General features: G+C 36.3%; 1 protein-coding gene across 1 annotated transcript in view; it reads left to right on the forward strand.

The window, feature by feature from the left end:
- fstl4 (follistatin-like 4) overlaps positions 1–23905 on the forward strand; it is a 216327-nt gene that overhangs the window by 121883 nt on the left and 70539 nt on the right. The window contains exons 5-6 of the mRNA XM_067375723.1: positions 14749–14930; positions 19767–19887. Coding sequence (XP_067231824.1) covers positions 14749–14930; positions 19767–19887 — 303 coding nt within the window. The remainder of the gene's footprint in view (positions 1–14748; positions 14931–19766; positions 19888–23905) is intronic.

Raw genomic sequence — 23905 nt, forward strand, 5'->3', positions numbered from 1 at the left:
CATTGACAACTATTAACCCGCTGGTGGTTTGGTGTTCTTTGCATATAGGGAGTAGCGGCACTGACATCACTCTTCCTGAGCAAACTGACTGTAAATATAAAAGACATCTGCAGTGACACTTACTTTACAGATGTATGTTTCCAAACGAATGTCACATCAGTAGGGCTGGACTTCCTTGGCTCTTTTGTCTGGTTATTATATCTCAACAATGGCACTATAGTGAAGTCCTTTAGCAGTTATCTGTAATGGTGCTTTCTAAGGGCATGTGTGTGTGTTCGCTCAGATTCTTTCATTCCAGCCTAATGGAAGTGTTGAGAATGAGATACTTTTGTCTGGGTTTTAATTAAGAGTTCAGTCAATGGAGCCCAACTTCCCTCATTGTGTTCAGATTAGCCAGCCGACTGATGATGAGGATTGTGGGAGATGAAGCTGGCTCCAGGGGAAACATGTGTTCATATTATCAGTCAAAGCACATTTCCCCCCTCTGTCTCTCTGGGTAATGGAGCGCTCTTTGTGGCGCGATATTAATTGTAGGAGGAGAAGGAGCTAAAAAAGGACAAGAAATTGGAGGCATTGGCATAACATTTGCACAATGCATAAATTCAGACCTGGGAGAGTTTACTGCTCGACAGGCAACAGGCACGGAGGAGAGAAAACCAGCGTGTGATCCTGAGTGCCAGTGGATATTTTAACTATTTCCCTGCCAGCAAGTTGCCATCATTTTTGATAATTTTCGCAAAGATCAAGATCGAGTCCATCAACACTCCCGAAGCTTCATGGGTTCAACATTTCATTCGGAGTATTGATTTATATTCTGTTTGCATGTCCAGCATAAGCAATGCGTCTATCGTTTGTTTCTTCTTCGCCCGTGTTTTGATCAGGAGATTCTGTACTCTTTCAGAAGATGTGTAACAGCGCCCCCTACTGTATAACAGTGAAAAGCCTGGAAAATTTCACCAATGGTGAGGAAACAGTTAATGGCTTCAGAGCTCAGCTTGGAAACATGTCGTCCCATCAGACGAGGTGCAGCTAAAGGAGAGTCTTTCAGCGTTATAATGTTCACCTGACAGAGGGAAATGGAGCCTTTGGGATGAAATGACTTGGAGATGGGGTAACTATGAAATATGGTTTAATGGTTCCCTGAGGAGGACAGCGTTTGAGCTCTTTGCTTAGGGAAATACCCCAAAATGAATATATATATATAGATATATATATATATATATATATATATATATATATATATATATATATATATATATATATATATATATATATATATATATATATATATATATATATATATAATATTATATATATATACATACATAAATACATAAATAAATAAAAATCAATATATGCATGTAGTACCATAATGATTTCAACATTGGCATCAAAACAAATGAGTGGAAACAAACAACTAAACTGAAGGTGAAAATATCAATTAACTAGAACAATTAACTAACAACAAACTCATTGCAGCAACAAATCATGTCAGTCCTGCATCCAAACAGAAGATCACAAAGAAATTAATAAACACAATAAAAAAAAAAAAATTAATACACAGTCAAAAGTTTGGAAAAATTGCTATTTTTAATGTTTTTGAACGAAGTCTCTTATGCTCATTAAGAATGCATTTATTTCACAATAAATACAGAAAAAAACTATAATATTGTGAAATATTATTAAAATTTAAAATGATGGTTTTCTATTTTAATATACTTTAAAATATAATTTATTCCTGTGATCAAAGCTGAATTTTCAGCATCATTACTCCAGTCTTCAGTGTCACATGATCCTTCAGAAATCATTCTGATATGATGATTTATTATCAATATTGGAAACAGTTGTGCTGCTTGATATTATTTTATAACCTGTGATACTTTTTCAGGATTCTTTGATAAATAAAAAAGTAAAAAAAAAAAAAAAAAAAAATCAGTATTGATTTAAAATATAAATCTGTTGTAACAATATAAACTACCATTCAAAAGTTTGGGGTCAGTATTTATTTATTTTTTATTGCTGTTCTTTTTAACCTTTTATTCATCAATGTATCCTGAAAAAAAGAATCACAGGTTCCAAAAACTGTTTCCAACATTGATAATAACTGAGCAGCAAATCATCATATCAGAATGATTTGTGAAGGATCATGTGACACTGAAGACTGGAGTAATGATGCTGAAAATTCAGCTTTGATCACAGAAAAATATATATTTTAAAGTATATTAAAAAAGAAAACCGTTATTTTAAATTGTAATAATATTTAACAATATTATTTTTTTTCTCCATTTATTATTAAATAAATGCAGCGTTAATGAGCATAAGAGATTTCATTCAAAAACATCAAAAAATAGTAATGTTTCCAAACTTTTGACTGGTAGTGTATATTAAAGAAAAGGGTGAAAAAGTAAAGGACCCCACTGGTTTAAGGGTGAAGCTGTTAATACAAATCGTATATTTTCCCAAATCATATTGCACAAATTCATATCAAATTGCAAAGGCTTGTGTTTTCTTGTGAGACTGTGATGGTGAAACACAAATGGAGATGTTTTGAAGAAAGGTAATGCAGCTCTTTTCCATTCAACAGCAGTTAAAAGTGAACGCGTTTTTTAAGAGCAAATAACGTGTTCATAAATGTAAATCAAAGCATAGCTTTGTGTGATGAACAGAACAAATGTTATCCACCATTCAATCACAATCTTTTCTCTCCTATATGTTCTCAAACTGTGAAGTCACTGATGCCAAAGTCTCTTTCAAGGAAAGTCTGTTCACTCGGCGACCATATTTGAATATGAATCCTGAAATCTCAAAACCGCTTGACACACTGACATTTAAATGACATATTCTAAACCAGAAAATATCAGCTAAAGAGACCTATTACCACGTTTTGCTTGTTTTGACTCTCAGATTGGTGGAATTTTGTGTAGTTTTCCACCACGAATTCTGCTGTTAAACACAATCATTTAAAAAATAAGTTGAAATAATGCTGGCTTACAGCTTTAACAGAAGCAAATACCATCAATTAACAACCTTGTTGCTCACAGTAGATCTGTTTTCAAAGTTATTGTTAAAAATCAATTTCTCTTTGGATAAAATTAATGGAGTTTTTACTGCTGGACCCCGGCTGTCGCGCTCTATTGCTCTCTCTCCCATTCATCAGTACTGCAGTCTTTGTCGATGCTAAACGTCATGCAAAGCTGTCGTATGACTTCAGAATACTGATATTATTAGCATTGTCGTTTAAAACACGCTACACCTTCACATCAGTTCACCAGGAAGACACCAGGCTCTTAAGGCTGTTGACTTTAAATTGCTGAAATGTTGCGCTCCGTCATGCAAATAACCTGTTAAACACAATAATAGTTCAGCTCTGAATCTCTTCCATTAATTCATAACTGTGCTTGTATTGACATGTCTGTGAGGATTTGTCCAACGCCGAGGGACACGTTCGACCCAGATACAATAATGAATGAGACTCAATTGTTGAGAGCTTCAGCTGCGTGTGAATGCTGATTTATTAATTAGATCGTTCATTAGTTCTGCTCCCCAGTTGCTGATTTTCACTCAGCCCGTTTACCTGAACGAGTCTGGCGATGTTAATCAGTCTGGAAGCCCCTCGGGGACAGAGATCGGGCTCTGGACCAGTACTGTTGTGAAGAGTGTTTCAGATAAACGGGCATTTATGTGTTTGTGTGGTGTATTGAAATGATGCTGCTTGTTCTCACCTTGACTCTGAATAGAAAACTCGTGGAATTGCATCTCCAGATGTTATTGCTTTTCATGCGTGCTCTGTATTGTTTGTCATAACAGCAGCATATTCTGAAGTGGTTCCTCTGGGGTGAGAGTCTATGACTCGATGGCAGAAGAAAAACAGTGCTGCTACTGATAATGATGATAGAGGACTGTATTGCCGTTTAAAGGGCTAGTTCACCCAAAAATAAAAAAATTCTCTCATCAAACCCATTCCAAGACTTTCATCCATTTTTGAAACACAATTGAAGATATTTTTAATGAAATCTGAGAGCTTTTTGTTCCTCCACTGAAAGTCATATTCACCCAAAATTCTGATGCTTCAAAATGTTCAAAAAGAGATCTTAAAAGGGACCCTTTCACAGATGTAATATCAGTCTCTGGTGTCTCCAGAATGTGTGTGTGAAGTTTCAGCTCAAAATCCCCCACAGATCATTTATTATATCTTGTCAAATTTGCCCCTATTTGGGTGTGAGCAAAAACACGCCGTTTTTGTGTGTGTCCCTTTAAATGCAAATGAGCTCCGCTTTCCAGAAGAGGGCGGAGCTTTAACAGCTCAACAACAACAAAGCTGGAGAATCTCACGCAGCCAAAATGAGGAAAGTGTTCAGCCTTACATTGTTCAAACCGGAGTCGACACTGATGGAGAGACTCAGGAAGAAGTTACAACTTTTAGACGTTTCTGAATGGTTAGTGGATAAATTGATGTAGTTGCTGTGGAGTTGATTCAACTCATCCACTAGCATGTGCCGTCATGTTCATCTTTTGTGTTGAATTGATCCTCGTTTGTGAAGCAGTCCGGCGTAAAATGACGGCATGTCAACAACACTCTACTACAACAACTCTTTAAGTACTCTATTGGGTTTCCATGTTTATGGGGATTTCCATAGAAATAATTATGTTTATATTGTGCAAATTCTGTCCCCTACCCCTAAACCTAACTACAATGCGATCTAATGAGTATTCGCATATATTTCATAATAACAGCATTTATTTATTTATGGTTATGTTTAGCTTTGGAGAAGCATTTTAAGGAACACTTAATACTAATGCAATTAATGTCCAATAAATGTACACAATTAATGCCATTTTCCAATATTCTGTGACCTAATCTAAAGTGAGAACTACTTATGGTTAATAAGTCATTAACAAAGCATTAACTCTTTATATATGAGCTAATAAGACAATAATTTATTACAGTGACAATGAAGAACTCACTGTTTGTAAATAGTCTATTAATGTTTTAACTAGAGTTTGTAAAATAGTAATTAACTAATAGTCTGCAAATTATTTGTCAATACTTTATTGCTGTATATTTATTATAAAGTGTCACCATATATTTTAATATTTGATGGTGTTGACTAGCATACTAAAGAACTTGATTATAATTTTAACTGTGTTATTCGATATTACATTTGAAGTTAAAATATGTTAAATGTAGTAAATTACAAATTTATCATTACAAATATACATGACACACTGGAAAGACATTAAATTATATTTTAGTTTACCATAAATGCTTGTCAATAAGTTCAGCTATACAACCATATTTCAAGGACAATTGAAGTAATTATGAAATCACATGTAAAATTGTACTTAAGTTGGTCAAAAACATACAAGTTCTTACATTTAATATACATTTAAACTATAATACATTTTCATTTAACCCTCTGGCGTCCTGGAGTAGTTTTGACATGCCCTGACATTTGTGTCATTACACTGTATTCAGCACAAACTAGGCTACAATAATATGTGAGCAACATGTTTGCATTTTTGAGAGAATAAAGTTTATTTGTGGTTATTGTAAAAACAAAAAAATAAGACAATGAAATAAGGCCATAAAACACATACTGAATTGAAAGTCGCGCTCTTCCTCTGAAGTAAATTCTTCCAGAATTATTCCTCATTGCATCTCAAAACGATGTACATGAATCTGACTAAGCTTGATGCATTTTTTTTTTTTTGAGCTAATGCGGCCGTTGTGGATCGCCTCATAATTTGTGTTTGAATGCTGCGCGCGGTCCGTGGCCGTGGCCGCATTAGCGGATAATGAGGTGACTCGCGAACGACTGACATCTCTCTCTTTTCAAACAGATTTGACTTATAGTACTGTGCAAAAGTCTTACGCACGTCAGTATTTTAAGCCAGTTATTTATATATTTTGCTGTAGTGTGTCAATAGGAAATATCCGTTCACATTTCCAAAAATTCATGTTGCCATTGATTGTAATAATGCAGTGAGATTTTTGAATACACAATAAGACTGATAACAGCCGGTGCTCCACATGGAGATCAGAGCTCACCATCATCGAATCTGTCTGTGATTACATGAAGAAACAGATGATACTGAGACAAACCAAATCCAGGAGAACTGTGGCCGTGTCTCCAAGAGATTTTAAGAAACCTGCCTCCAAAGCTCCCTGAAAAATGATGCCCAAGCTGTTTTAAATGCAAAGGGTGGTCACACAAAATATTGTTTTGATTTAATTAATATAAGTTAATTGATAAATAAAATCTTTTTATAACAGTATTTTTTTAAAAACATCCTCACTTTACAGCATTTTTACACAAGTGCCTAAAGCTCTTCACAGTACTGCATCTTTGCAGGCAGCAAGCATCTTAGAGACACGGCCACAGTTCTCCTGGATTTAGTTTGTCTCAGTTTCATCTGTTTCTTCATATAATCACAGACGGATTCGATGATGGTGAGGTCAGATCACTGTGTGGAGCACCGGCTGTTGTCAGACTCAAAAATCTCACTGGATTATTACAATTAATGGCAAAATGAATGTTTGGAAATGTGAACGGATATTTCCTATTGACACACTACAGCAAAAGATATAAATAACTGGCTTAAAACCTTTTTTGGGAGGTGAAAATACTGACGTGCCTAAGACTTTTGCACAGTACTGTACATTGTTGAAAACCTGACATTTCGACGTTTCTTTAGACATATGTCTCATGTTTGTTTGATAAGTATTCTCTGAGAACTATCAGAATGGACTTCATTGAGAAAGAGACGGCAGATCACGCATCATGTTAGTTTTCTTTATTTTGCAAAAAGCACAGCAGTTGTTTTTACAGTGAGTGTACACAAATAAAAGAAGATATTCTGTAGTTTCAATTGATGTATTACTTTTATCTGTATGACAAAAATGATGGAGTATTTTAAGTCGATTTTGCTGCTATGTGAAGAAAATCCAGCAAAACCCTTCAGAGTGTTCATTTCATTTATAAATAACATGCAGTTAAGTGTACAAAAACAAACATTCAGTTTTGCACTTGAGTATAATATTTTAAAGGATATTATTTTCATAGTAAGTATTCTTTTGGAAGTGTACTTCTTTTTCTCAAGGACATTTTGTCATCCCACTTGCTCATATTTATGTTGGTGATCTCAGCAGAGATGCGTGATGATTGAGGATTGAGTGGTTTTTTGTCCAGCAGCTGTAGTTAGTCCATTTAAAACCCAGAGGCCTCCAAAGGCTAAAGGCTGAACACTATTGATCGAGCTCTAGAAGCGCTGAAGCACATACAGAGTCCTGCAGCAGCTCTCAGTGTGATGCTGAGAACGTAATCACGCCCTGCGCTGCTGCTCTTAATCCATTTACTGTTTGACAGCCGTGCAATTGTTTCCCCTACAAACCCTTTGTCAGGTGACAGTTCTGGGGTCAGGAAAATGCCGGGTGAGTCTACTTCTGCATTTGGGGGGATTTATTTGTCGATTCGACGGAGGTTATTGTCCAGCCGTGTAATGCCAGAGAAAAGGGTTCACCTTGGTGTTGCCGTTGGATTACGGCATGCATTGCTCAGGTGGAGATGAGACGAGACCGTTTATATTTGGTATTTATAACATACCGAAGTTGCAAATGCTGTGTTTTAATCTTAAATGCCATGCCTGACAGGACAGGATAATTGCAACCACTAGTTGAGACCGAAATATACGCAGCGTGTGTGACATTTATCCACAGGCATTAGCCATACTGCTTATAACCTTATAAATGTACAGAAACAGACTGTCTGACTGTCAAAGGCCAGATTCTCTCACTAATAGACAGACAGTGAACTGAATGCACACTTCTGAAGAGTTTCTTCTCTAACTTCAAGAGGATTGCTTTGCTCTCAGCGATTAAAAGCTTTTTGATCATCATTGTGACTTCAGAAAGTGCTTCATGTGATGACATCAAAATGAACTGGTTTATTCAAGTCAAAATATATAATTATAACTACATTAGGTGACACCAATGTTAGAAACAGCTCCTCAAGATAATGACGGCACAAAATGTGTCCTTACATATTTTGAAGAATGATTTTCATTCTCCATGTGGCAGACGTTCAGTCATCTAGCTCTCTAGTTTATTGTCTTCTCATAAACTGATGTACCAAATAGTCTACAGTATGTATGAATTAGTGAATTTACATAATCATTAGAGATCTGCTGTGCAAGTATGAATGTTTATGTAGTTTTTGTGCAATAAATTCACCATAATTGTAGCATAACTACAGACATGGAAGTGTTTATGTTATTCATTGCAGCAGTGCCATGGCATTATCTTCTCCGGCCTCACGTACAGGAACTGAAGAGCTTCTGCTAATTACACTGTGAAATCTGCTGTTTGATTAGATTACACATCTTTACATTCCCATCTAGTCTCCATTAGACACGCAAAATGCCAATGAATTTTCTTTCTTGGTGGAAGAGAGATGAAAATAGAAATGAGTTGAAGTTTTAACACGCATTTCCCTGAGGTTCCTTTCACTGTTGTGATGCTTGCTGCTGCACGACCGTGTCCAATAGTTGTGTTTTTAGATTTTCCATGTACATGTTATAAATAATGGCTTTCTTTCCTGTTGTAGACCCCTTGTTCACATGTAAGCAGGTTATAACTCTATTAGAGTGTAAATAAAATTGGGGTAATGACTACACAATGCAAGACTATCTAATTCTAAACCTTAAAATACGTTTTTATATTGTAATTACAAATTTAAATTAAACTGAAGGAAATTATACATTTACATACTTAAGGATTAATTCAACCAAAAATGAAGTGTGCCAGTGCGCATGTGTCCTCTATTTGGGTCCTTCACAGAAACGAGTGAGCGCCATTTACAACAATAAACATATAATGTGCATTGATGCTCAGTATTTAATTTTAGCTTCAGATGCATGATATTTTAATTTGTAGGGCCCTATGAGGGCCTTATTTTCCAAATTCCATTTTATTTTATTTTTTTCAAATTCTTTTATTATTATTTATTTATTTATTTATTTATTTTTTTTTCATTTATTTTTTTCTGGATTCAGGTTTGTTTGTTTGTTTTTTTCTGGATGGTTCTATTAAATTTTATTAATCAAAAAGCATGTCTAATTAATTTAAATCATAAAACTTGTTTAATTTAACAGCAATTTATTAAAAGTTTAACAAAGATTACATTCTTAGAGCCCAAATTCTGTGCTTTCCATTTTTTTTCCTGTATTCCATTTTAATGTTTATTCAAAAACATATCTAATAAATTGAATTCATAAAAACAACTTAATTTATTAATTTGTATACAATAATAGGGCCCTATGATTTTTTTTTATTTTATTTTTTTAAAGAAAGTATGTGTTGTGTATTTAAATTTTTCTGGCAATCAAATGAAGACATAAAACATTAATCGTTTATTCCAATGAAAATTTATTTTTTGTACACAACAGACAATAGCATTAAGATGTACATTTTACTGATCAAGAGTAATATAATCAATCTTTTATTTTGATGGGTTGCCTTGAAAACCTTTCCTGTGTGTGTATGGTATGATGAAATACGGACAGAATCGTGGAATCCATCCATAAAAATGGAATTTAACGTGTAACATGGAATGTTACGGAATTGGTCAAATTATGGATTAATAAATCAAATGCAAATCAGTAAACTTAAATCAAATCGTGATATGGACTAGATTAGTGTATGTGAATATTAAACGGCAAAGATATTATTTAAATATGAATCCTGCATGTTTTTGTCTCTGTGCATGGTGCAGACTAGCACCGCGAGCGGCACGCGTGCTTCAGTAAACAAATCCACTTCACGGCATCCCAAAATGATGCAAAGTTAATGAATCTGATTATCCTGATGAAATGTGATGAGTTTTATAGAGTTGATGTGGGTGCATGGACCACCTCAGATCATTACGTGTGAATAGCGCTCGCTGTCAGTAGGTGTGTTCATATTAACAGATAATGAGCTAACACAAGAACAACCGGACATCTCTCTCTTTTACATAATTTAAAAGTAGACACTTAAATGTTTCTACATATATATTGTTCATGTCTGTGTATCAAATATCCACTGAGCTTTGTTTCATTTTTGTGACGAGCTCCAGAAAAAAGTTCAAAGAGAACAAGACGGCAGAAAGAACGTTCTTTATTTTACAAAAGCACGTTTTGATTTGATTGTAAACTGAACACATATAAAACCCTTTACAGTTTTGAATGATGTATTGCTTTTATCCGTATGACATTTTACTGATCAAGAGTAATATAATCAATCTTTTATTTTGATGGGTTGCCTTGAAAACCTTTCCTGTGTGTGTATGGTATGATGAAATACGGACAGAATCGTGGAATCCATCCATAAAAATGGAATTTAACGTGTAACATGGAATGTTACGGAATTGGTCAAATTATGGATTAATAAATCAAATGCAAATCAGTAAACTTAAATCAAATCGCGATATGGACTAGATTAGTGTATGTGAATATTAAACGGCAAAGATATTATTTAAATATGAATCCTGCATGTTTTTGTCTCTGTGCATGGTGCAGACTAGCACCGCGAGCGGCACGCGTGCTTCAGTAAACAAATCCACTTGTCTGCGACTGCGTCATTCATTTCATGACATTTTAATTCCGTTTTTTATGAATGGATTCCATGAATTGCATACATTTTCAACAAGAAGCACGTTCAACGCTGGCGTGCAGACAGTTGTCGAGGTAATAAACACCACAGCAACCGCTTGCGTGGCCGCGCTGAATTCGCATCTCGTATATAAAAAGCATTTTAGGGGGCCCTAATTAGCTTTCGGGGCCCAAGGCGGTCGCATTACCTTTGCCTAATGGTTAAGTCCGCCTCTGACCATCAGGGTGTCAGCAGGACGGATGAATCTGACTGAACCTAACAGAGCACTGAATCAGTCACTGCAGTTTTCAGTGGCTCAGTGTTTTGTAGCAGTGTCAGTGTTTCCCACAGGACTTTGTGAGATTGGTCCCTCTAGAGGGGGTATGGGGTCATGACCACAAAACTCTTTTAACAGTACATGATTTGTAAACAAACACATTTTGACGTTCACATACCCAGCTCTATATGTATGGCTTTTTCTGACATAGTAAACTTGCTCAGTGGCTCACCTGGTACAACCTGGTAATTTTGCAGAAATGTTGGCACACGTGCATTTTTCCAGTGAGTCTGGGTATATATAAACAGTGTATCCGAAATGTGTAACTGGATTGAATCTATGCATATGAACATGTTGAACTACAGAACAGAAGTCAGAGTTGGAGAGAGCAATGCTGCTGGACAAACACAACTGTTTATGCAGTACAATGCAAGTCATGTACCAATATGATTGTTCTCTCTGAAATGTGCTTCATGGTAGACATGTGTGTGTGTGTATGTATGAACAGAAGCAAAAAGAAAAGCTATATGGTGAAACAAGAAGTGGTGTGTGAGACCTTTCATGAGGAAAAAGGAGATATTTGAAGATTAACTCAGATTTATGGCATGTCATAACAATTTATACGTTTCAGCACTGACCTTTCCCTTAGCACTCGAGTGATAGATGTACTTCATTACCATGTTTGAAAAGAACCGAACGAAACACCTTCTTCTCAGAGTCTTCAGTGATTGATCAGCGCAGGATTGTGGGTAAAAAGAGCAGGTTTGCATATGATGTCATGTTAAGAGACAGGCATTGAGGGTATACATACACTACAAAATGTGGTGCAGGAAAACACACAGACATGTTTAAAAACACAGCAGAATATGTCCCCCATAATCCCAAATGTACGTATAGCTGATGTAGTTATATTAGCATGTTACTAGTCGATCAGTCTTACATAAGTCCTGTAAATGAGGCTAATTTAGGCTCATGTTCATTGGCACCAGTGAGTCTTGTTTGTACTGTATATGGATGTTAAGTACAGCCCTTCAGAAGAGGAGCTGACAGATATTCATCAAATAAACTTTTATTGTACAATACTACCAAAGTCGTCAGACAGTCTGTGAAGTTTCAGCTCAAAATCCCCCACAGATCATTTATTATAGCTTGTCAAATTTGCCTCTATTTGGGTGTGAGCAAAAACACACTGTTTTTGTGTGTGTCCCTTTAAATGCAAATGAGCTGCTGCTCCAGAAGAGGGCGGAGCTTTAACAGCTCAACAACAACAAAGCTGGAGAATCTCACGCAGCCAAAATGAGGATTGTAATGTAAATTTTAGGGTTTGTGATGTCACTAATCCAGGAAGAAGCAACGTTGTGCGACAATGGAACAGAGTCATAGAGAAAATTATCATCAAAATCATTTTTTTTAAAGAAAATTAAAAATTCAAGAAATCATTAAGTAAAAAGGGAAAAACACTTGAAAGACTTTGATGTATTGAATTTTATACATGCATAGATCTGTATCATGTATTAGTCAGTAATAATATTTCACTCTGTACGAAACTTCAGAAAAAGCACTTCTTCTCTGCTGTGAAATAGTGGTGTACGTTACAATTTTTGCACATCACTTTGGGTGTTTCTGCAAACCCAGGAACCTTGCATCTTCCCTTCTTATAATACATTGTTGCCAATGAGAGGTTTTGCCCAAAACATTCTCGAAAAGTACTTTGTCCTGAGGCAACAAAAAGAGAAACTAAATTTCTGAACATGCAAAATAAAAAAAAACCGTCAAAAGGCTTCTCTACACCTTCATACACACACATATGTTTTATGTAGAGTTCATGTTGTTTTAAATAAGATTACTAAAGCAAATAATATTGCCTTCTTCTCACACCATGTGCTCCTGTGACCGTGTGTCAGAACAGGACGTCCCGCCTTTAAATGGTGCTTGATATTGACTCCAACACCTTACTGAACTGTTCTTTGGTACTTTCTCGACCTTTCTAATTGGTTGTAATCATTTAAAGAAAGATTTACTAAACATAGGGCTTAAGAAAACTTTCCGTTGTGCTGTAGAGGGTTAAATATACACTTGCTATTATCAATTTCAGTATAGCAATAATTTTGGAAAAGCCAAACTAGGAAATATGTGCATGTTTATGTATAAAATATGTCAGAAATGATATCCTCAGCTGGATCAAGTTACTCCTCAAAATGAAACTAAAACCTCATCTTCCTTCACGGCATCCCAAAATGATGCAAAGTTAATGAATCTGATTATCCTGATGAAATGTGATGAGTTTTATAGAGTTGATGTGGGTGCATGGACCACCTCAGATCATTACGTGTGAATAGCGCTCGCTGTCAGTAGGTGTGTTCATATTAACAGATAATGAGCTAACACAAGAACAACCGGACATCTCTCTCTTTTACATAATTTAAAAGTAGACACTTAAATGTTTCTACATATATATTGTTCATGTCTGTGTATCAAATATCCACTGAGCTTTGTTTCATTTTTGTGACGAGCTCCAGAAAAAAGTTCAAAGAGAACAAGACGGCAGAAAGAACGTTCTTTATTTTACAAAAGCACGTTTTGATTTGATTGTAAGCTGAACACATATAAAACCCTTTACAGTTTTGAATGATGTATTGCTTTTATCCGTATGACAATAAATGATAGAGTATTTCAAGTCGATTTTGCTGATATGTGAAAAAAAAATCAACAAAAATGTGCCGGCGCGTTCATCAGCTCCAGAAGTTTAAAGCTATTAAAGTCATGTTAGTGATTTTCTCTTTGTTTGCTGTTTGATTAACATTGACGAAAGACAGCAGCAGGTTTATTAGGCTGTTAGACCCTTACGATTTGTGTATTTACATAAATGTGGTCTGCAAGGGTTTTTTTTTCAGTTTTACTTGTAGTTATTTTAGCACATCAAGTTAAGATTTTAGCACATCAGGTTATGATCTTAACTGTTTACTTCAGCTATAATCATAACCCTGCTACCTCAGCACAAATTTAATTCAAATTGTGCGTCTTCACTTCAGTTCAGCGAGGCAGTGCGAGTGTGTGTAGACACAATGAAGATTCATGCGCTCGTCTTTCCTCAGTGTGTGCGTGTGGCCTTCGGTTCAGATGTTTCCCAGAGAGCAGACGAGACCATCACACTGCAGCCTTTCATCACGTGTGTTTGAGATTGTGGAGTTCCTACCGTGGCGGTCAGCATCAGTTACTGCCGACTGCTATTCTCTCCATTCGGTGTAGTGAGACTCCTCTCAGCGGGCAGCTCTGATCCGTCATGTAGAGGGATGTCTCCTAATGACTTATTCATATCATATTTCCTCTTCTCATCAGTCGAGCAAAGCCTTGTATACGCTGCCTCCGTTCGTGTCATATTTCGCACTGCCTCCGTGCCGGATACAAGAAACAATCTTCCTCCCACTCGAGGGGTCTTTAAAGAGCGGCTCAGCGGGTGGGCTGTGTTTGCATAATTTTATTGCCAGTATGGAATAAACAGTCACTACCACACTTGATTAATCACGGTTCTCGTTTTCCCCGCCGTCTTTCATAGACATAAGTGCTGCGGAGCCGCATGGGAATTAATGTGACAGTTTAAAACACGCTTGTTAATCCCTCACTGCCGAAAGAAGCTGCGATACAGCTAAAGTGTCTAAATGAGAATGTTTACCTTTTGTCTTTCGGTGTAAATCGCAGGATTACAGTGAATTAATTGGGACCCCTGCGCTGAATGACTGTCCAGAAATACAAATTGCAAACATGTCCGTGCATAAATGCAAATCGGCTCCTCGTTGCCTTCGGTCGTATACACTAATTGAATTCCTCTGGTGTGTCTTTACAGGCGACACGTGCACCATGGCGGAGTACAACAAGCTGAAGAGCATGCTGCTGGATATGCAGCCCAGGACCTTCACGGACGGGGAACCGAACGCCATGGACCAGAGGAGGACTCTGGTGGACACCATGTTCAAGTATATAGATAGAAACCAGGACGGCCGTCTGAGCAGCGAGGAGCTGGCAGAGGTGAGAGGACCGACCGTCATTCCCTTCACTCTGAAAGGACTGCACATTATCCTGCTTATTACAGCAAATATTAGGAAATACTTCAGATAGTCATTATCTCATGTCATCCCAAACTCATATGCTGCTGTTTTTCTATGGAAGCCAAAGTTGAAGAATCATTATATGATAGTTTATAGTCAAGCTCTAAAAGACAACCACCTCCAAAGCGGACAGCATGATTTGTGTGCCACTCTTTTATTATCTTTTGAAGTCGTATGATGCTTTGTGTGAGAACAAGACACAATTTTGAGTTGTTATACAACGTATAGGATCAAGACTGACTGTACACTCTTAAAAAAAAGGTTTAATGCGGTTCTATATAGAACTCTAGGGTACTTGACTTTCATTTCATAGTGAGATGTCTTAGATGATTTTTTTTCTAGTATGTTTACAGGCTGTTTAATTCATAACATTTAAATAAAATTAATTAATAATTAAAGCCACAATATATACATTTTCGGCACTAGAGGTCGCTTATTTAAAACAAATGCGTAGCTTGATGACGCCTTGATTTTGTGGAATCATGGGAGGTGTTGTCTTCACATCTACAGCCGCTGGAAAAGAATCCGACGGGAAATCATATTCATGGATGGAATTATTAACAATACTGTAGTATGAAGCAGAGCAGGGCGAGTGATGTTGGAGCTGGATGTCTCGAGAGCATCGGGACTTTTATTATGCCACATTTGCCGCTTCTGCTTCTTCCAGTCGAGTGTATGTGGGGTAAAGCCGCGCTGTTTATCATAATAGATACATTTGAGTGTTGAAAGTTGCTTTAGTGCTACTCTGTGTTCGCTCAGAGACACTTGTTGCACGCTGCAGATCAATATTAGTCATGGCAAAACATGTTAAATCAAGAAAACGATTTAATCTATAAGACTTACTGTGTTGATCTATATAACATGATTTCTGTCGATGAATGTATCCAAATAGTTGCTCACTTGTCTAATAAAACACATAATATACTAAAACATCTTTGGTGTTTCCATGGTTTCTACAAAATAAAACCTGAAATCAAGAGTAAAGCGGGTGTGATGTCATTGATAGGCGATAGTCCGAGTTCTGGTTAAAATTGCTTATTTCTCTGGATTTAAACATTCTTGGAAACATTTGTGATAATGTAAGTACACAAGTCAACAAAATATATAACACAGTTCTAGTGGTTTTTGGATATTTTGTTCCAAAAATCCTACATATTGTGCCTTTAAAACAAAATGAACAAATTTACACTAAATCCATAAAATGATTCTATGATGGAACTACTAAAAGGTTCTATATATGAAGCGCCTGATGGAACACTTTTAGATTCCATATAGAACCTTTTCCTCTAAAAGTGAACATTATCTCACTTGCTACACAAATAAATACATACATGCACGTAAAATATTTGAGTTTTACAATTTTACCTTGAAATTATCTTAAATCTTCCACTATGAAAAGTATATTACAGTATACTGAAGTCCTCTGGTTTTTATTTTCCGTACAGTCTTTACTGGTAAATTACCGTTAAGAGATCATGTGTGAACAGGAACTTTCAAAAATATTGGTAAGTCAGTTTTGCCAATTTCCCAGTATGAGAAGTCGTAAAATGAACACCCGCCAAATGCAGGTGTATTTCAGCAGTAGCGTGTGATGCAGTCACTCCTACTAGCCACTTTGGCGGGATGAATTTTATATATAATATAAACATTTTTTAATTGTACTCTTTTAAAAAAGCTTCTGAAATAATAAACTAAGTGCAGTGTAGTGTGGTCAGAAATATAGATTTTCGATACATACCGACACTGAAATATCTGAAACGCTTCCAATACTCATTTTCCTCAGAATGGATATCCAGCTGCTCTTTCTCTCTCTCATCTCTACGGCAGCGAGTGACACACAAACCGCCTCGAATATTGTCGGTAACAGGGCTTGAATTTCGCCATGGGATTGTGTGTATTGCGCATAATTTTACTCATTCCCGCAGATTTTGTTCTCACACCCAAAGTGTGCGCACATAAAGCCGCCTCTCAGCACTAAATTAAGTTCTTTTTCGCTGCTTATTGGGCTTAACCAATCAAATACACACAAAATGCTGGTCTTGGCAAGTATTCATGTAAACACAGTCAGTTTGTTTTAAGTGAATGTAAACAGTTGAGAAAGAAAACGCATGTGTAACAGTATAATGGATCCGTGCATCAGGTCTTAAAGTGACAGCAGCCTAATATACCTGCTGCCAAATTATGAAATCATATTAAAAATACCTATATGGTAGTGTTTCCCCATGGTATCCATATAAAAGTAAAAAAAAAAAAATGCTGAGTGGCTAGTAACTTTGGAAAACCATTAGCCTGGCTGATGAGCAAAAAAAGTTAATGTCAAGCCTTAAATACCAGTAAATTACCAGTATGATGCTGTGTGAACAAAGAATGAAGATTACCGGCACGAAATCATAAAGTTCATATGGAGATGACATGATTGCTCTGCGCTGTTTACAGTAATCTCCACTGCTTTTTAATAGTTTCTCTATGTAAATATGCGCTAGATGGACATCTTTGACCGTTGCGCCACATCTCAACCCAGCCTTCTTTTCCATTCATCAGTGCTGCAACTCTGCAGTCAGATTACAGTGTTTTTAAGCTCAAAAACATATTCTGTGTGATGATCATCCCCTTATGCCTGTCACTTACAAGTCAAAAAATGTTGTCAAATTGAACTGATAGTGACACTAAGGGTACGTTTACATGACAACGATGTACTAAAAATGGAAATGTTTTCCTTTGTGTTTTTCATGTACAGACGACAACATTGTTAAAATGATGCCCGTTCACATGGATCTGTGAAAATGACTAAAAATGCTGCATTCTGTGGCCAGGCCAGTAGATGGCGATGTCACTTTGTAAAGAAGCACTGTGCACCTGTAGACTGAACATGTACTGCGCATGCACATGATGCCACCATTTTCACAGATTCATGCTTTTGCAGTTTACACAGAGATAATAATACAATTTTCAAAAACTTGCACTTTTAAAAGTTTGCATTTCCAATCCCTCAAAACTCCATTGTCATGTAAATTAATGGCCAAAACACACATTTTGTGGTTAACACTTTACTTGAAGGGGTGTGCATAAGACTGACATGACCCCTTCATAATCATGATATGACACATGTCATGAATATGAAGGAGGGTTTATGCATGTTTATGACAACTGTCATTAAGTGTCATTCGCTCAATTATGTCATTTTTAATGCAAAGATGACATTGTTTGAGATGTCTGTGTCATGTCAACTTGACATAAACCAACACATCATAACCTGTCAGTGTCTTTGTCATGACAACTTGACATTACCAAGACATCATAACCTGTCATAAACATGACATAGCAGTTTTTCCCTTAATAAACTCCTAATTTACTGCTTATTAATAGTTAATTGTTAAGTTCAGGTATTTGGTAGGATTAAGAATGTAGAATAAGGTCATGCAGAATAAGGCATTAATATGTGCTTAATAAGTACTAATAAACAGCCAATATTTAGTAATATGCATGCTAATAGTAATAAGCAACTAGTTAAAAGACCCTCAAATAAAGTGTACCATTATTTTATAACAATTTGAAATTGTCTATTATCTGACCTTCTGTTGGAGGAAACTTTAAAAAAAAAAAAAAACATTAATAAATGAAAACTATTCATGATGCTGTTATAAAATTATTTGACAGAGTATTAACACTTAATGACATTTTAATGACAAGTTCAATTTGTACACCTAAAAAAAAAAGGTCAGAAAAATATTCATGACACTATTATAATGGCCTCATGTCAAAACTAACTACATGACAGTTTAATGTAATAACCCATAAAGCTAAATAATGTCAAGTTGTCATGACAAAGACACTGACAGGTTATGATGTATTGGTGCATGTCAAGTTGTCGTAACACAGACATCTCAAACAATGTCATCTTTGCATTAAAAATGACATAATTGAGCAAATGAAATTTAATGACAGTTGTCATAAACATGCATAAAACCTCATGTCATGTCATGATTATTAAGGGGTCATGTCAGTCTTATGCACAGCTCTTCAAATAAAGTGTTACCTTTTTCGGTTTTTAGTTGAAAACAGTCTTGTGTAAATGACCCCTAAAGTGCTTCTCCTCATGTTGGCGAATGAAGACAAGATCATGTTCGATGACTGATATCACAGAATTTACCGTTATTTTGGTGCTGATGTGTAAACAGTCTCTTAACGGTAAAAAGCCAGAATGACATTGCTTGTATGAACAGCATGTTTGTGTATTTAACAGTAAAGTCATTCTGGAAATTTTACGGTAATTTACTGGAATTATTGTTTGAAAGCGGCTGGTAATTGAGTCCTACACTGTAAAGAGATTACTTGCAATTGTTGCTTTAAAGAGCTATTTACCTGATTTAATGCATACAAATATAGTTTTGTTGATATAAATCATTGTATTTAGGTGGATTCAGTGATGTTAAATAATATGAGTTGCCTTTGAAGTTATCTTTTTTTTTTTTCTCAGTGTATGAGAGACTGAAAGTAGTGCAGGTTTCATAATCCTCCCCTCCGCTGAAGCTCATATTTAACCTAATTCTCAGATTCTGCTGGCTTGGTTCTTGGCATTATTGAAATCTGGGTGAACAAACAATGATACAGTTTTCATTTTTTGTGAACTCTTTAACACCCATAACATATGTTCCGACCAATCTGCATCAAGCACGCCAGTGTTGAGGCGTTAATCAATCTAAATTCATGAAATAACACTGTTTAACTTAATTGAACTCCCCCCGTTATTTCACAGATCTCCATAAAGGAGCATTTGGAAAACATCTTATTGGAGTGCAGCATGCAAGACCTCCTGCGATACGACGACTACAACAATGACGGTCACCTGACCCTCCAGGAGCTCTACACGGCCTTCCGTGAGTCCCACCGCCGCCTCACACATCACTGCTCATCAGTACAAATCAGCCTCTCTCACCATGTGGCAAATCTGCAGATTTCTTTTTTATGCCCTCAGTGAGCCAGGCACCATTACGCCTCTCTCCGAAGCACATTTGCGGTGAAGCGAGCACCTGATCCTTTGGGCCAATGAATGCTAATCATGGCCCGATGATGAGAGATGAGTGCTTTTGGCTGAAAAAAAGGGATGAGATGGCAAGCCGAGATTATCTCGTATCATCCATCGTCCTACGCCGCATAAAGCAAGCGCTCTCGTTTCATTCGTTTCAGAAATTGGCAAAGAGATTCACAGTCCTGGCTCCACGAATGAGCAACTGTAACTAAAATTACATCCATTCCACACGGAAATCAATGAAAGTGTTTGAGGTGCTGTGTGACCCTTACTTTAAGATTCAGCTACTAGTGTAAAAAAGCAGGGCTTCATTAACCAGCACCAGTCATTAACCTCAATGATGAGGAGTTTACTGGACTGCTTGTTGTCTGTTTGCTTTTGTGTCCAACTGACCAGTGTTGGTAATCAGGTTGGGTGTAAGAGGGTACGTGTAATAAAACATCGCATCGCTCAAGCTCTTCTCAAGGTTAACCATGTTGAATTTGGAGGATGTCATCTGGAATGAGGGAGAATATCTGGTGTGAAAGGATTCCATAAAAACTGGCGTCTCTGAGGAGATCCCACTTCATGCTCCTCTGTTGGTTTGTCAGAGAAAGACACAAGATTTTTTTTTTTTTTTTTTCATGCTTTCTTATGTGCATTACACATTATTTAACTCACTCGTACTTACGCTGAGCTGCCGCTATGAGAGGAAACGTGCACATATTTTGATTTTTCACAGGTCTTGATTGTTCTATCATGTAGATGTCAGCATTAATTTCAGTATTTCTCCAAATGTGCATGCTTTTAAGCTAAAAGCCTATATGAAATGCCATAGAGGTAACATAATTGTTCAGACACTTTGCATCACAGAGATACATTTTATTTTAAAGTATATAATAGCATAATAGCATATAATAACATTATTTTAAATTGTAATAATATTTTACAGTATTGCTGTTTTTTCTGTATGTTTGATTTACACCATGATGAGCTTGAGACATGATCACAGAGGTTTTTTTCACAGCCTACCTGACTGAAAGAGCTCATTAATATGCAGGTCATTAGAGCACTTTATGCAATTCTTTTGTCTTCTAAGGTGAGAATCATCCATAATTCATGATGATGTCTCCACGTATACTGTGTTTCTTGACAAAAAGTGTCTTACAAAACTAAATCAATACATTGTTTTATTTGAACAAGTAGGCAGGATAAATTTTACATCAGTTTTAAGCAAAAACTCTAGTCTACAACCTCAAATACCCAAAAGTCTTGTGAACACAGATTTAATATGTATATTTTTTGGCTTTATTTCAGTGACTTAAATTTTTAGTTTTTTCAATAACCACGCATAAACGTTATTCCTTCAAAAATACAAACATATTCATACATGTACCTCACATATTACTGTAGCCTAGTTTGTGCTGAATACAGTGTAATGACACTTTTTTCCATTAATATGTTTATGAACAACTGAAAAAAGCATAAATGTCAGGGCATGTCAACACTTCTCCAGGGCCCCGAAAATCCTCAGACCCCAGAGGGTTAAGTGAAGTTAAGTTTTCATGTACTCTCTCAGTTGTTTGTTGTAAAAAGCTGGTTAATATCTAGTCATTAGCTGTCTGTTAGCTGGTCTGAGCTCTTCATTAGCTGGTTCAGAGGAGACTTTCTTACTCGGTTAGTAAAGGCATATATAGGATGCTACAGGGGCAGTTGTAGCCTAATGGTTAGAGAGTCGAACTTGTAACCCGAAGGTTGCAGGTTTGAGTCTCAGTACAGGCAGGAAGTGTAGGTGAGGGGAGTGAATGAACAGAGCTCTCTTCCACTCTGATTACCAACAACTGAAGTGCCCTTGAGCAAAACACCAATCCCCGCAGCAAAAACGGCTGCCCAATGCTTCGGGTGTGTGTGTGTTTGCTACTGTGTGTGTGTGCACTTTGTATGGGTGAAATACAGAGCACAAATTCTAAATATGGGACATCATACTTGGCCACACTTTCACTTTCACATAAGCAGCTACTGAAATGCTGAAAAAAACATTAATTTTTAAAGACACAATAATGCGTTTTGAGTTTTATTGACCATTCAGCATTGTCACAGGTTCTTAAAGACAGTTCAGTCATGAGTGTTTGACATGGTAATGTATGGTTTTTGGTGGAATAGATCTGCTACAGTTTGTTATTGCTGCTGCTGCACAATACATACACGACACGCTGCTGTGATCAAGTAAGACCTGCTGCTGCTGCACAATATAACGTACATGAATTACCCGAAGCAGATCTATACAGGTGGAGCTGGGGAAGGTGGAGGGTTTCTGAAAGCGCGCTGCAACTGCTTCAGCAAATGCTGACTGAGTATTTGAAGGCTGAGCAGTGAGCTCAATGGCTACTGATACAGCATAAACCAATCAGCTGTGCTCTATAGAGGATCATGTGATTGCAAGCAGATTGATTTAAACAGTTAGTTCACCCAAAAATGAAATTTCTGTTATTAATTTACTCGCTTTCATGTCGTTCCACACATGTAAGACCTTCATACATCTTCAGAACACAATTTAAGATATAATAAGGTCATGCAGATAATGTATTAAGCATAATATGTGCTTAATAAGTACTAATAAACAGCCAATATTCTAGTAATATGCATGCTAATAAGCAAAAGACCCTAAAATAAAATCTTAACCATTTTTTTTTAAATCTAATCTCTCATATTATAATCATATCAAACTATAATAATGTAATGAACATTAAAATGATAGCAAATACTTGTTAAAATATAAGCCCATAAGATTACATTAACTAATTTTGTTGACACTTTTTAGAATCGAGTGATCGGTTCTTTGAATCGGTTCTTTGATCGGTTCTTTGAATCATGAATCGTTATTTTTATTTTGCATTGCAGAAGTAAGCTATTTTCTGACATTTGATTAATTAGCCACTATAGAGAAATAACAAAGTGCAGAAAACAGTAAAAGTATTTGCACTACAAACCAGTGTTTTTATGATTATGATAATGAAATTATACCAGTTTGCAATGTCAAGCTGGTTTAACTGTTTTTATACAGGTAAAATAACTGGAAGAGAATGACACCAGAAGCCAGACATATTCATGTTACAAATATGTGAATCAGTCTTTCACTGAGCATGTAGAAATGCATTCTGGGATTGTATCCATCATAAGGAATAAATAAAATACAATTTGGCCATAATAAGGTATCTTAGAAACACGTTTAGGCAATGTTGCCTGATTTGTATCATTAGGCAACATTTGCATCTGAGGTCATGGAAATTCATCTGTCAAAAAGTGTGTAGGCAGCTCACTGTTAAAGTTACACCTTACATTAGAGTTTATTCACACATGAGGTTTAATAGAGCAGATCACGAGACAAACACATAAGAGTAAAGCTCATTTAACATTAATCTGAAAATACTTCAGCTTGGATTAATCTGACAGTCCTGGATTTCTGTGCTTATACCAAAAATAAAACACATAAGCCTACCGATAAGGCTCAGTTTCTAGGACAGAAATACGACAACAGTAGGAACCAAAAAATACTAATGATAAGTAGTGAGGTTAGTGATTCGAACAAACTACTAACAGTAAATGAGTGTTCATACTGACAGTGATTCCTCAGATCATGTGTGCTGCTGATCAGATGCACCATTTACACCGGCTGAAACAATCCCACAGACGCTCACTGAAGGACCCGAGTCACATCTACAGACCAGAAGATCAGTCAGACAGTAAGAATCCACCTAGAAACCAGCCAGAACACCATAGCAACCACATAGAAACAGTTCTGAGGCAGCTTTCAATCAACAAATCCATTTTCTGACTCTTTTTATTTATAAGTTTTTTTCAGTTCTTCATTATTCCAGGTACAGCCA

This window comes from Chanodichthys erythropterus, chromosome 22 (assembly GCF_024489055.1).
Source record: "Chanodichthys erythropterus isolate Z2021 chromosome 22, ASM2448905v1, whole genome shotgun sequence".
Lineage (NCBI taxonomy): Eukaryota > Metazoa > Chordata > Actinopteri > Cypriniformes > Xenocyprididae > Chanodichthys > Chanodichthys erythropterus.